The 15,154-nt window shown below is 38.5% G+C and overlaps 1 protein-coding gene across 2 annotated transcripts in view; it reads right to left on the reverse strand.

The window, feature by feature from the left end:
- Positions 1–15,154, reverse strand: part of CMSS1 (cms1 ribosomal small subunit homolog) — a 344,697-nt gene that overhangs the window by 13,484 nt on the left and 316,059 nt on the right. Inside the window, exons 2-4 of one of the 2 annotated variants that reach the window (XM_045540408.1) lie at positions 14,890–14,975; positions 4,180–4,251; positions 2,266–2,395 (exon numbers count right to left, since the gene is read on the reverse strand). In XM_045540408.1, the coding sequence (XP_045396364.1) occupies positions 2,266–2,395; positions 4,180–4,251; positions 14,890–14,975 (288 nt within the window). The remainder of the gene's footprint in view (positions 1–2,265; positions 2,396–4,179; positions 4,252–14,889; positions 14,976–15,154) is intronic. The other variant, XM_045540409.1, reaches the window with a different exon arrangement.

Consider the following 15,154-nt stretch of genomic DNA (forward strand, 5'->3'; position numbering starts at 1 on the left):
ATAAGAAAAAGTTTGTCTATAAACCCAGCAGAGTGTTAGGGAGTAAACTATTACTAAATTAAATGAAATCTATATTGTGACCCAGCACATATAACTCACATTATGTGAGTAACTAACTTCAAAGCTGTTGCCTCCTTTACTGTTGTGGAGCCTTTTATGGTCTTTAAAACTGTAATTTCCCAAGCTTAGATATGATCAGACTCACCTGGAAAGCTTTGCAAAAAATACAGATTCCTGGACTCCCTTTTGCATAGTGAGTCAGAATCCCTGGGGGGGGGCCTAGGAATCTCCTTTGAGAGGTTCCTGGGTGATTTGGTTGCAGTTAGCTTACAGGCATTTAGGAATCACTGATCTAAACTATACTCCAGCTCTCAGAAGACAGCAGAGAGGTTAATTAGCTCCAGGTGACTCCAGCCTCAAACCCTAATTAAGTGCCCATGTGTATGACATTAACAATGTACAGTGTACAACATTAATTGAAAAGACATGTTCCTATCCTGCAGACACAAACAATCTCAAATCAAAACCAAGGTAGAGACTTGACAAACTAAATCGGAACAATATTTTATTTATATCCACCTTATATTTATCCCCTTTTTGAGCCTGTCCCAAATAACCCATGGTATCTCCCTCCTCTCACCTAGCATAGATTTCCCTCTGTCCTTGGTCTCATTAGTATAGCGACCACGGCCTTTTTTCCTAGACTTTTCTGTGATGCCTCAGTTTACTGTGTCTCATAATGGCCTAATTCCTTAAATGAAAATGAAAACCTGTTCTTTCTGGCTATAACATTATTTCTGACATAATTTCCTTCTTCTCTAAACCAACCCATGTCCACCCATTCTTGCCTAACTGTACTGAACTCTAATAAAACAATAATATAATGCAAATTCACTGTGGAACTCAAATGACTCCTTTAAGTTTTTTTTCTGACCTTTGACTCTATAATTCTAGAGAGAATCAAGGTTTGTGATGTTCCATGAAGTTACAGAATAGTAGCAGCCCCATTAACTCATTAATCCTTTCTAAGTTCAAGTTATGCTCTAACAAAGAACTAAAAGGGAAAACTGACCATTGAGTCACAGGAAAAACCAAACTTCAGTTAAAGCTTAAAAAGTGGTTTTGTTATAACACTTGGTTCCTGTGATAGAGCAGTCAGGACTAGCTCTCACACCAGAGGCGCCAGTGTGCTGAGAAGAGTGGTTTTCAATTGCTGTGGGAGCCGTCTGGGCTCAGTGAGTCTAAAACTCCAGATTTTGCTCACGTGCAAACACACTTCTTCAATTCCCTCAAGGGTAATGTTCTTGGAAGAGAAACAGACAGGGGCACTCATGTCTCCAAACCCAATGTGCGTTTGTAAAAAAAGCATATCACAAAAGAATTATAAAAATCCAGGGAACAGACTGTTTTTTAGCTTCTCAAGCTTCTAGAAAGCATAAAGTTGTAATGGAAAAAGGAAATCAAGCTGCCCTCAACTTTTTCCAAAAGCAGTATTAGATATCCCTAGTAGTCTATAAATAGTGCATCTGAAGTAGTGGCACCCAAACTGTTATGGTTTGATTTTATGACATCTATTTTCTCCCATCCCTGCCTAAAAGAGTTATACAGCATGCATCATAATTTTGATTAATTAAAATTAGTTATTATAATTTTGCAATATCTTTTATCTTAATTATAAATACACTAAGGCAGTAGATTTCAACTCCAGTAAGCTTAAGAATCACCTGAGGTGAGGTGTTGGCCTTGCTAGAAATGCAGAATTTTGTTCCTACCTTTAGATAGTTTGCTTGAAACAGTCTGGGCTGCAACCTGAAACGCTATTCTAAAAGCAAAACCACGACTAGAAACCTGTGAGAAGGACAACAACAAAACTAAGATGCTTATTAAGGCTAAAGTTCTTGTCTATAAAGGATGAGCAAAATAATGTTTCATATCTATACTTTTAAATGTGTACTTTATCTTTAACTTCTGTCCTCATTAGGAATTCTTCCTTCTTAAATAGTCTGCTTAAAAAAAATACATATCCAACAATTAGCCTTTTGAATAAAAAAGAAAATTCAATCTCAAATCTTATTATTAGACTCAACAAACACTGCTTAGCATCCTAATAAGCAAATCATTAAAACTATTAAGTTGAGAAAAGAAGTATTGGCACATAGAAAATATAGTAATTTATTGACAGAGATACCTAACTGTGGCATACAGTAGAGGAAAGAGGAGCCTGTTCTGCTCTTCATCGTTAGGAAAATTGAAGTCTGGCTGTACCTGGCAGGTTCAGTTCTTCTAATTCGATCACTGAACGACTGCTGCTATAATAGTCCTTCATCAGCTGCTGTAGGTCTGCAGGTGTCCCTGGTTTGGGCTCTGATTTTGCAAGAACATCAGTAATTTTCTTCTAAGATACAAGAAGGAAGAAAAATAAAAAAGAGTTTAAAATGGCATTTGGCTTAGTATAATAAGTTGATTCCTGTGGCATTTAAACTGTACATAGCTTTTGGTGATAGCCAAGTGTAAATGTGAGTTCTAATAAATACACTTGAGAAAACTTATTGAATACTTCTTGGACATAACTATTGCTTTGAAAAAACGAACAGATAATCTAAAAGGTTCCTTGTAACTCTTGGTCTATGACTTCAGGAGATCTGACATTTTTGCAGTAGTCTCCATAATAGGGTATTATTTTCTGTTAAAAGTCAAGAAATCTTGTTGTTCTGGAAAGCTCTCTTTTAGTCCTAAATGATTTGTATTCCTGGAAGAGTGGAATTTTGAGGATTTCTTGCTTACCCTGGTTTCTGAGGCGGTGAGCCTCAGTTTGGATTTCCGGCATTAGAGTAAAACCTGCAGAAGTAATCTGAGCACAGGAACCTACTGAAAGGGGGACTTTACACCTTCGATTCTCAAGTCTTCCAGACTGACAGTCTTAAAGTGGCCCTATGGAAAGTAGAAAAGGTACTACAGGAAATACTTTCTAATATCTATTTTGATTTGGACTCATTTGTGTAGCATTTATTGAATGCCTCCAATGTACTGGGAACACACAATCATTCATTTATTTCTCATAAACTTTCCTGCTTATTTCCTTCTAATGTTCTACCAAAGATCCAGGAAAGATCCATTCCCCACCCCCAACCCGAGCTTTTTCCCTCCTTCCACAATATCCTCATTTCTATACCACTGCCAATAATGGTCCAGGTTCTGTCAAAGGAATTAACTTTTAAAAATATGTCATCAGTGGGCATATATTAGCATGACCTCAGTCAAGGCTAAACCGTCTAGCCAGAGTTCTGACCTTGAGCCACCAAGAACTTAACACTCCTGAAGGCCATTAGTGTACAAACTATCAAAGAGAAGTTAAAGTTACTTCTTTAAGGACTTGCCAAACCTCAGCCAATTTGGCAACTCCCATCTTCCTATTTGGCCATTTGCAAGAAAAGAAAACATTTGCACACACACTCTAGTTTTCTAAAAGCTTGCTGTTAAGTAATTGGTTTGAGTCCATCTTCTTTCCTCTAATCCCAATCATATTTCCTCTGCTGACTTCAGCAGCAGACCCTTCTTGGCAGGGAGAAAATTACACTGCTGTTTTCACAACTGTGATGGAAGGTCGAAGCTAACCATACTTTCTCCAAGGCTGAGCAGTGAAAAAGTTTACATAGGAGCAACACAGTCATCCCTATGCAAGGGGACCTTTTTGCCTTAAATTATGGTCCCAAATTTGAATCAGAAATGCCTTATACTACTTTCATCTGTTTATTCTTTTCTTTTTATTAATACACAAAGGTATAACATCTTAAAAACTGAAATGAGTAAGAAAAGAAGATTGGTTTATATACTTCTTTTCTTAGATAGAGGCAGAGAGGCCAGGAAGGAGGATAGCTCTGGGCTCCTTCTAGAATTAGAAACCCATGTCTGACATCTAACCACAGTGAAAACACAGGGTGGGTAACAAAGATTTGGTGCTCCACAAGACTGAAATAGGAGTCAGAAGAATTTATTTCTAGTTCCAACAGAAACACTTATTACTAGTGACCTTAGGAAAGTCATCAAACCTCACTGAATCTTACAATTTCTGCATCTCTAACATGGGGATTACAATAGTTGCCTCATCAAAGTATGATATATACAAATGTGATGGAAACCATATGGGGTCATATCACTGTAAGAAATTATTAATATTACCTTTCTTCTTTTCCTGGTCTTGGTGGAATCCTCTTTTTTTTCCCTTGGCTGTATCAAGAAACACTCTTTAGGCTATAAAAAATACAAATGAGAAAACTTTCATCTTTGCATGATGAAGTGTCAATTAATGGTATGAATTCCAAAGTACTTTTCTGCTATGTATGTATTCTTCAGAATATCTTGGTAATACTCTACAGGAAGAGAGATGCTGGAAGACCCACTTTAGGTTATTATGCAGGGGCTGGGCTGAGAGCATTTCTGAGAAAGTCAGAAAGTGCAGATGACTTAAGACTAGAAAATCTCTGAACACAGATCAAACACGTGAGCGAGTGTATATGTATATTTGGTATGGTGGTGCAGGGTCCTAAAGATTGAAGACAGTGGCTGGGTTTATAAAATATAGGCAGAAATAGATATGATTAAAATAAGATGTGGTAAGTCAGTCTTTGACTAGAGTGACTAGGGTTTTCCACGAACTAGCTGTGTGTGAGCCTGCATTTCCAAGTCACTGGTTTATTATTTTGTATTATCCATTCCTTTCCTCTTTTCAGTAAGGATAGAAAATCCAAAGTAGGATATATTTACTTATGTTTTTACAAAATCAGCTGCACCAAATGCCTTTTCTATAGTGACTACAAATAAATGTCTCTGCTAATGGTCTGATAAGAGTCTGGGGCACCACAGCATCCAGAGTAATCTGTTTTGCCTGTTGCCTTGACCCCCGAGTACCCTATACAGTTTAGTGCTATTTTTACCCTAAGTGTTTTTTTTAACGTAGAAAAACAGGAAATTTGGACTAAGACCTTGATTTATAAAATAGAATGCCCCAGATTCCATATTTATTAATCATAAGCAGGAGTATAAAATGTTTCCTGTGTTGGACCTTTTATGCAACATTTTCAAACAAGTTGCCAAGTAAGATATAAAATGTAAGTGAAAACTTATTTTGAGTTTTCCCTTGATTAAGTTTCCATTCCAACTAGAGAGTCCTCAGTTTAAGCTGGTAAGCTACTAACTAAAGCAATCCTATCTCCACTGGCTCTGTTTAAAATGATTACAGATGAATCTTTCTATGAAAGCTTATAGACAGCCTGCAGATTAAGAACGTCTATGGCCTGAAAACAGAGAGAAAGATACAATACTACATAACAATTTCTTTGAAACATGGGGCTAAACACCAGCAGTTTTTAGACTTTCTTTCAGTTAGTAGAGAAGCAGATTCAAAAGGTTTAGGATTAAAGTAACATGGGAATCTTGAAATTTTAGCTTCCTTTCAGTTAAAACAAAAAATCTGCAAAGAGCAATTGCATCATAGCTGAAGAAAAGAAAGACATTGTGACCTCTCTTATTTAGAAAGTTAAGCTGTTTGTGGCTATAGATACATGCCAATTTGATGCTGGTACATGCCAATTAGAAACTGGGCCAAGGCCACTAATATGTCACAGAAGCTGCCAGATGGTCATAAGAGTCCAATTATAGACCAGGCCAACATTCAGCTCATGTTCCTAAGGCAAAGGCCTGGAGACCATTAGCAGATCCCTTAAGGCATACTGCAGTATCTCTTCACCAGTAAGAAGGTTTTTGGGAAGCATATTTAGAAACCTGTTGCATTTTCTTAGTTAGCATATGGGGATATTCTCTGGAAGTATGTTCAACGTGCTGGTTGTATTTATGCTAGGTTTACAAAGCCAATTAACTCCAACATGATATAAATTAAATCTAGAAATGAGCTCAGTTGTAGGGAAAGGGACTCTTCGATTCTGCAAGAAAAAAATCAAAACGTAATTCTGAGTCATGCATAGGAAAAATGAAACATACTTGATGAATTGCTTTAGCCAAGATACTGCATCAGGTTTAAATGTTTGGTTCAAATTCTTAGATCATCCCTAAGGAAATGCAATATAATATTTGTGTTTTGGGACCAGTAATCCTAGTTGGCTGGGATACGGTGCTAATGATGAGGTCAATTTTATGGGGTCAATTTCCATTGTGGGGGGAGATGGCTTTATGGAGAAATCCAAATCCACAGTATTGAAAATTCCTAAGTTTAGTCAGCTGCCTTATGAATGCTGATGTTTACCCTCAGGGAGACTGGGTAAGAAGATGTGGAAGAACCCGGCCAGGCCACTAACTGTTTCTGAAAACCAATTTCAATGATATGCAACTGTAACAGTTGATAAGTAATATCATTTCTGTATATGAAATGTAGCAATTTTAAATATGTAATCTGAAAAATCACACTCTCCTAAAAATTTATGGGAAAAAAATAGCTTTTAAGAGAAGCAACTGGGGCATGTTCTCAATTCCATAAAGTATCAAAAATTGATTAAACATGGCAAATCAGCCTCAAAATGCCACTGAATTGAAAATAAAGGGCATTGAAAAGGCATAAATCTATTAAGGACCAAGAAACCAGGAGAGAGAACAACAGTAGTAGAGATATTTCAACATCATTTTGGAAAATGGGGAACTGGTTGAACTGGATGGAAGGTGGAAGCTAACAATAAGTGAGTCTATTTGATGTCTATTGAACTCTGGAAAAGTCTAGTACTTGGAGGCATAAGGTACTACAGACAGTGAAGGGTTGAAAAGAAAGAGATTGGTTGAAAGTTTATATTTAGAGTGCTTGGCCCCTCATCCTCCACTAGGATTTATCTCCTATCCTAGCATACAAGCAACTATCTCATTACTGCTTCCTTTCACCTTGCCCTTTCTGGTGGCAGACTGGAGGTTTATCCTCTGAAGACATCAAGAGGATCAAGTCTGGGACAGAGAAGAGGGGGCAGAGGCTGAGGCTCACCTTTGTTTTCTGCTACTGTTCCAGTTATATATTGTAGGCAGGAGACTACTAAATTCTCTGGAAAAATGGAAAGACATAAGAGAAATTCCTCAAGGCAGTGACATTTGGAAGTCCTATAATAAAAATCCAGCTTGTTATCCTATCACCTTACTGGGAAGTACACTAATTAATAAACCTCACTCATGCACAAAAACTTCCCATCAATTTTTTAGTGTATCTCTCTTCAATATGCATAGATAGCTAAGGTTCATCAGACATCTAAGGAAATTCTCCAACATGAGAGCAAACAAGCAACAAAAAGAAAAATAAACTCAGAGGAAAGAGCGATGGTACTTCAAAACAATTGCAGTTAATAGAGAGGTAAGGGAGGATTTTGCAGCCATGAAACAAGAACAAAATAATGTAAAAAAGGGAACATTTTCATAAAAAAATATGAAAACATTTAAAGATTAAAACAAATAAGAAAGTTGTAATAAAAATATAAGAGGAAGGCTTGAAGATAAAGGAGGCAATCTCTGTGAAAGGCAAGAAAAATGGGAAGAAAAAATGGTGAGAAAATTAGAGGATTAGTCCAAGAGATTCAATATTCCAAGAAAAGGTATTACAGAAAAAGAGATCATATAAAATAGCAAGGAAGGAGTCATCAAAGAAATAATACAAGAAAAACTTTTTAGAACAGAAGGAAACTTTCTAGAACATGAAACTCCAAATTGAAAGCCCATTAGGTATATAGCAGATGAATATGCAAAATACCCACACCAAGGAGCATCATTGTAAAATTTCAGAAAATCATGGACAAAGATTCTAAAAATTCCCCAAAATTAAAACAACATACAAAATACAAAGGATCAGTAAAAAGGAATAGTATCAACACCTCTCAACAGCAATAATGGATTCTAGAACTCAATGAAATGATGCCTTCAAAATTATGAGTAGAGTTTATTTGCAAATGAGACTTTTATACCCAGCCATACTATCAATCAAGTATACGAGTAAAGTCACATTCAGATATATAAAGTCTCAGAAAATTTCCTTCCTACTCACAGATAGTGAAGGCTATATTCCAGCAAAATATACTAAAGGGCTAAAATAAGAAAAAGGAAGATATAGGATTCAGCAAAGAGGGAGTCCAATCCAGGACAGTGTTTAAGGGGCATCCCAGCATGACAGTTAAGAGGTCTCAATTGCTCAGTGGTCCTAAAGAATAACTAATTCAGAGTGGAAGAAAAATATGGAGGTCTACAGGAAAGCAAAATAACTGATGTGCTTGACCATATGGAAAATATTATTCATGGGCATGTGGAAGAGATGTTGGAACATATGGAAACAATTAACAATAGGAACACAGCAACCCAGGCAAGTAAAGAAATGAGGCAATTATTAATGCCATGAAAATAAAGAGTTGTATAAGAAAGGAGGGATGATTATAGCTTCTCTTTTTCTCAGCACTGAAGAATATTTCCATCACCATAACAATGTAATAGTGACAGCTGTTTTAACCAAAATGTGATATTGTGTTGGCAGGGGAAGCAGCAGTTGGAGAGGGACTAGCAGGGAGATGGGAGAGCTCTGTCCTCCTATACTATATCAGGAGGTCAGCAGATTACATTAGAAATTGATAAATTAAGAGATAGCAGTATAAACTAAAAGGTAGCAAATAAGGAAAAAAGCTAGAAAAGCTGAGGTTTTATCTAAAGAAAGGACTACGATGAGGGTGGGAAAGGAGATTGCTATTTTTTCCTTTAAAATATTTAATAGTGTTTGATTATTTAAAAAAGATATGTATGGTTATTACATTGGCAAAAATAGAACATTTAAATTGCCATTTTATAACAAAACAAGCATGTTCTTTATAAAGACGAAACAATTTAGAACTGGTGTTTAGCTTCTTTTGGGCTTGGCCCAAAGTTATTCAATATACATCTACCAAAATGTCTAAAATTAAAAGACTAATTACTCCAAATGTTGACAAGGATATAAAGCAACCAAAAGTCTCACACACTGATGGTGGCAGTGCAAAATGGTACATTTTGGAAAAAGATCTGGCAGTTTTTATAAAATTAAACATGACTGGGCAAGACTCATGTCTTTACTGAATAGAAATAAAAATATATGTGCACAAAAAAATTTGTATGTGAATGGTCATGGCAGATTTATTCATAGTAGTTCCAAACAGGAAATAGCCTGAAGTATCCATCAATAGAAGAATGGATAAACAAAATGGTATATTTATATAATTGAATATTGCTCAGTGTTATGGACTGAACTGTGTCTCCCTGAAATTTATATGTTGAAAACTTAACCCCAAGTGTGACTGTAGTTGGAGATAGCGCCTTTAAAGAGGTAATTAAGGTTCAATGATGTCATAAGGGTGGGGCTTGAATCCAATATGACTGGTGTTCTTATAGGAAGAGGAAGGGACAGCAGGGATGTACATACATAGAGAAGAGGCCATGTGAGGACATAGTGAGAAACAGGCCATCGGCAAGCCAAGGAGAGAGGCTTTGAAAGAACCCAAACCTATAGACATCTTGATCTTGAATTTCCAGCCTCCAGTACTGTGAGAAATAAATTTCTGTTGTTTAAGCCACTTTCTCTGCAGTATTTTCTTATGGCGGCTCTAGCAGACTGATATGCTCAACAATAAAAGGGAATGACACACTGTACATCGACATGGACAAATCTAAATAATATTGTGCTGAGTGAAAGAAGTATTGAACACAAGAGTGCATACTGTATGATTCATTTACATAAAATTTTAGAACAGGCAAAAGTAATTTTTTCAGGAAAAATATCAGAACAGTTGTTGCCTCCGGGACAAGGAGTTTAGAATGGTAATTAACCCGGAGGTGGCGTGGAAGGATGCTGGGATGACAATGTTGTTTTTTATCCTGATAGGGCTTTGTGTTACACAGATGTATATGTTTATCAAAACTCATCAAAGGTAGGCCAGGCGCGGTGGCTCACGCCTGTAATCCTAGCACTCTGGGAGGCCGAGGCGGGTGGATCGTTTGAGGTCAGGAGTTCGAGACCAGCCTGAGCGAGACCCCGTCTCTACTAAAAATAGAAATAAAAATTATCTGGACAACTAAAAATATATATAAAAAAAATTAGCTGGGCATGGTGGCACATGCCTGTAGTCCCAGCTACTCGGGAGGCTGAGGCAGTAGGATTGCTTAAGCCCAGGAGTTTGAGGTTGCTGTGAGCTAGGCTGACGCCACGGCACTCACTCTAGCCCAGGCAACAAAGTGAGACTCTGTCTCAAAAAAAAAAAAAAAAAAAGACTCATCAAAGGTACATTTGAGCATTTATTGTACATTAACTTTATCTCAAAGGAAAATAAAAGAACTTTAAAACAGAGATTGAACTTTAGTTAATGATATGCATGTTGAAATGTCGGGGGGGGGGGGGCGAATACTGATTTTGCAAATTACTTTGAAATGTGTCAAAAATAAGGTGATTGATGGATAGTGTGCCTGAACCTACTGTTCATAAAATTTTTGACTTTGAAGACATTGAGGGCAACAGCTTGAAGAAAGTGAGGAAAATCTTAAGGAGGTTTCCAAATAGTGTTGAAAATGCCACCTGATTTCTTCTTGGGGCTTATAGTAAAATGCAAAAGGAGTCAGTTAAATGGAGAGAAGGACTATTGGAACTGAAAGCGTGTGACTGCAAGACCATTTGTTAAAACCTCAGAAAGAACAAAGATGGTGCCTCAGAATACTATTCAGTCAGTTAGGAGGTCTTTCAGGAAATTAGGCTTATGCCTCAGATTTTCTCAAACAATATGCCTGTAGAAAGCTTAGGGGTATTGTCCCTCAGTTGTCTCAGCAGGGGCCCAAGGTTGAGAAGGGTTTATCAGGAAAAGATCTGTGGGTGTGACTTCTGCCTAATGATCTAAACTCCCAAAAGAATCACAGGTGACCCACACAGCTTTTAAAGGAGTTATGTAGCAGATACACCACTAGTCTGGACTGAGAGAGAGAACAACATGAAGTGTGACCTCTGGACCCTCAGAATTCTGTCAAGAAGCAAGCTGAATGAGCTGCTCAGTTGCAGACACATGCTACTTTTCATGGGGGGGGGGTGGAATCCCAAAACAGAAGAAAGATGATGTAGAGGAGAGAACAAAGTGCCCAAAGAGCCAAGAACCATGGAGAATTATTCCTAGGCCTTGAGACTTAATAAGAAACTCCTAACATTCACTGACTTGCTTCTAATAGAACATGGCAGAAGTGATGAGATGTCAACTCTGAGACTAGCTTATAAAAAGATGTGGTTTCTCTCCTGGGTACGCTCGCTCATTCCCTCTTGGATCACTCAGCCTGGGGAAAGCCAGCTGCAATGCTGTGAGGCAACCCCGTAGAGAAGCTAACACAGTGAGGGACTGAGACCTGCCAACAACCACACAAGTGAGCCTGGAGGTGGACTCCCCGTGTCGAGCTCCCCACCCCTACCCCACAGCTTGGCTGGAGCCTGGCGAGAGAAGCAGAGCCAGACGAACTGAGCTAAGCCATGCCTGGGAGATAACACAGACTGTGAAATAATGATTCTTTTGTTTTGTTTTAAGCCACTAATTTTGGGCAATTTGTTATGCAACAATAGATTAATACAAAGAACAGAACTGAGAAACTATCATGGAAAAGAAGAAGGTGAATCAGACAGTGGAAGAAATATTGTTTTCTTTCAACAATAGTCAAGAATAATCTTGGTGATAAAGAGTGGAAGGAATATTAAACAGTCAACGCTTAAATAAAGAAATAGTAAGTAAATACAATAGTACAGGAAGTAGAATAAGGAGGAGAAGGGACAAGCACTCCTGCTGAAGATTCCTCTGTGATCCGAGGAAATAAACAAAAGACTAGCTGAACAGAAAAGAAGTCCAGTGTGGTCTCTGAGGAGGAGAGGATGGGTCGTGGAACCACTGAGAGGCCACTGACATCATGGAGGCATCAGTGAAAAGTCACAAATCCTTCGTAAGCGTTTATATTCTGGGAACCATAATTACAAAGTCACTAGGACTGGCTCTGAAATGACTGATGTTGAGGAGGGAAGAGGGTGATGCAATCTCTAGGAGGAGGGAATTCATCATTTATTTTGGAAGCAGTAACTGGGAAGGAAACAGAACTGCTGGCAAATCTTTATACTCACATTATTAAGCAGGTCAATGATGATTACTTAGATGTGAAATGGTTGCTAGAGATGATGTAGTCATATGGATTTAAAAAATTTTATAAAGTCATAAATCTGCTGTTTGAAGTACTAGACAGATTGGAGGTGTGGACTCAGTAACACAAATGTGAGGCCCAGCTATGGCAAAGGAGGGAACACCCTCTATCCTGACAGATGCTCTCACCTGGTGATGTTGAAGCCTAAATGTATGTTACAGCTAACAGCATGATGCCAGGCAGTTCCTTTATGAGCATAATAAAAGCCAGCAAAATAACTAAGCAAATTTGAGAAAAATTCAAAATTTAAACGTAGCACAAAATAATTTCTTTTGTTTTTCTGATCCAGAAAAAAACGTATTTAGAAAACATATATCTTGTCACATCTGCCAAACAAGTGCCCAAAACTGTGCTAGGTACTATAGTGGACACAAAAGAAACCCTGGCCCTCAGGCACGTATGAACCACCTGCAGGGAGGTTCAAGTTCTTCCTGTGTAAACAACTGGAGAAGGATAGTCTGCCTAACAAGAAAGTCATCCCTGTGGTGGTGGGAGGAGTTCCAGAGAGAGAAGAGCAGCAGGAGGGAGAGGACCAGGGGGCTCACGGAGGAACCCGAGGGACCGTGTGGGCAGGTAGGGGTGGAAGAGGACAGACCCCAGCCCTGAATGTCAAGGTTGGGGAACCTTTCAGGGAGGAAGCTGTGGAGCGGAGATCAAGGATGGGGCTGGAGGAGGGACGTGAGACATCTGCAGGCAGCAGTGTCAGGGAGCTAATGGCTCACACGCTGGGGCACAAAGGGTTGAGATGGAAACAGTGACGAGAAAACTGGGATACTGGTATAGTCATTCATTCCTTCATTTCACAAAAAAATGAGTGACAATTGGGGGCAAGGTTCTGTGCCAGGGGCTGGGGATGCACAGATAAATTCCATCCTTGAGGTGGTACAGCCTGGCAGGGAAGACCAGGGCCCTAAAAGGACAAATCCTCACATGAGGCAGAGGGGCACAGACAGACTCCCATGTAAAGAGACAGAGAATAATTCTCTGGCCTGGGAACTGAGGCTAGGGTTGGAGAATGGGATTAGGGCATTTGGTCTACCTAGGACTTGGACTCTTCAAAGTAATTTAGTAGTGAAAGAAATTAGAGTAAGAGAAAGGTGATTAAAATGGCCAGTAAATCTCAAGCTTTTGTAATTTTTTGTTGTTCAGCAGAAAAGCGGCAGTGACATGTGACCAAGAAAGCACATGAGAATATGGTCAATCCAATTTTCCAAAGTTGAAAGAGAAAAGACAGGCAAAAAGGGAAGCCCAAGCAGCAGCATCCTCAGTGTCTGGCTTACAGACAGCCAGGGAGGCCTGACTCCTGGAACCTGTCTCTCTGAGCCTCAGGTTCCTTGTAACATGGGGCCCCACCCCCCTCCGAGGGAGGCTGTGAGCATTATGTGAGTCACGGCGTGCTTTGTGCAAAGCCTGTGGTAACTGCTCAGTGAAAGCTCTTCATTATTGTTGAAATCTGGGCAGAAAGATAGGTGAATGCTCACAGAACTGAGGAAAGTCCTTTCTCCTCTCTCATTTTTCCTTTTCTTTCTATAGCTACCTTCCATTTATCTAATTTGATGATTGTGGGAAGAGAAAAGCCAAGCTATAGAACAGGCAGAAAGGTAGCAATGCTGAGAGTTCCACCAATAAGAAGAAGTAATGATACAGGCTTGGGTAAATTCACTTATTCAAGTTTATTCTTTTACTAATGGGTCCAGAAAGATTGAGGAGCAAGCAAGTAGAAAATCAAGGGAGAAAGTAAGAAAAAAGAAAGCCAATGGGGTACAAAGAAGAGTATTTGGAAATAAGTTCTGCAAGTAGGCACTGATTAGAGGCAAAAGTCAGAGAAGGTCTGACTATGGGTGTGGTCAGTGGGATAAGTTAAGGTAAAATTAAACCCCAATTTGAGGGAATAAATTGAAAAGCTAAGGATATGTTAATCTATAGGTTTTTGAAAGAATAGTTAAAATTAAAACTGGTATAGGGCCTTTGAACAAAATATTTAATGGCTGGAGAAAAAAAATCAAGATTATATAGTAAATGTATATAATGTATGTATGTTTATCTTTCTTCAGTCTTCTTCCCCCAAAGAAAAAATAATGAACAAAATAAAAAAGACAAAATATATTTCAACATATAATGGGAAATAGCTACAAATGGATGTGAGTGGCATTTCAAAAGTCAGTAGGAAGATTAAAAAGACAATAAAAGGTCACAGATCCAGGAAGCAAAGTTTATCCAAATATCCACTTGTGGTAATACAAAGGCAGTAAATCCCCTGATAATGCATATGACAGACCATAAGGCTGGGCAGAAATAAGGTCCTAGGAGCCTGCTGGCAGCATGGCATGGTACTGTAATCATGCATTTGTGTGCAGAGCAATCTTCTGTATCTTTATGCTATTTGTCTCCTTTTAGGAACTGGACCCAAAAGAATAAGGCTGGATCTTTGGTGAAAATGTGATATAAAAATCTAAGATATCATTACTGTGAAATACATATATATAGTTAAAAAAATTAGGGCTAAAACAGACCTTGCTCGTTCATAATTAAGGAAGCATGGCCCTTTCAGAGGCAGAAAAGGTAAAAGCTTCTCTCAAATCCCACAAACAACTGATACTAGCACTCCGGAAATGCTGTAGAGGGGTGGAAGAAGCTGGTTTCAGAATCCAACAGCTGTGACTTTCCCACAGTGACTACTACCTGTTTAGTTTTCTTTGCTGGTGCAGGAACTGGAACTGTTTCCTGCTGCATAACTTCTGTGTCTTCTCCTCCACCTTCTGATGCTTCTAGGAAATATAAAGTTCGAAAATTAGAAAAGTCTCCCTTTCTCTTTCTCCCATTGCTAGTGGAGAACCTTTTTAGAAGGTGCTGTCTCTTAACTTTGTAATTCTACCTCTAAGAAGCTGAATGTAAGGAAATGATCCACAATGAAGACAGATTTAAGCACCAAGAAACCTATCTTATT

Source organism: Lemur catta, chromosome 1 (genome assembly GCF_020740605.2).
Source record: "Lemur catta isolate mLemCat1 chromosome 1, mLemCat1.pri, whole genome shotgun sequence".
NCBI classification, from domain to species: domain Eukaryota; kingdom Metazoa; phylum Chordata; class Mammalia; order Primates; family Lemuridae; genus Lemur; species Lemur catta.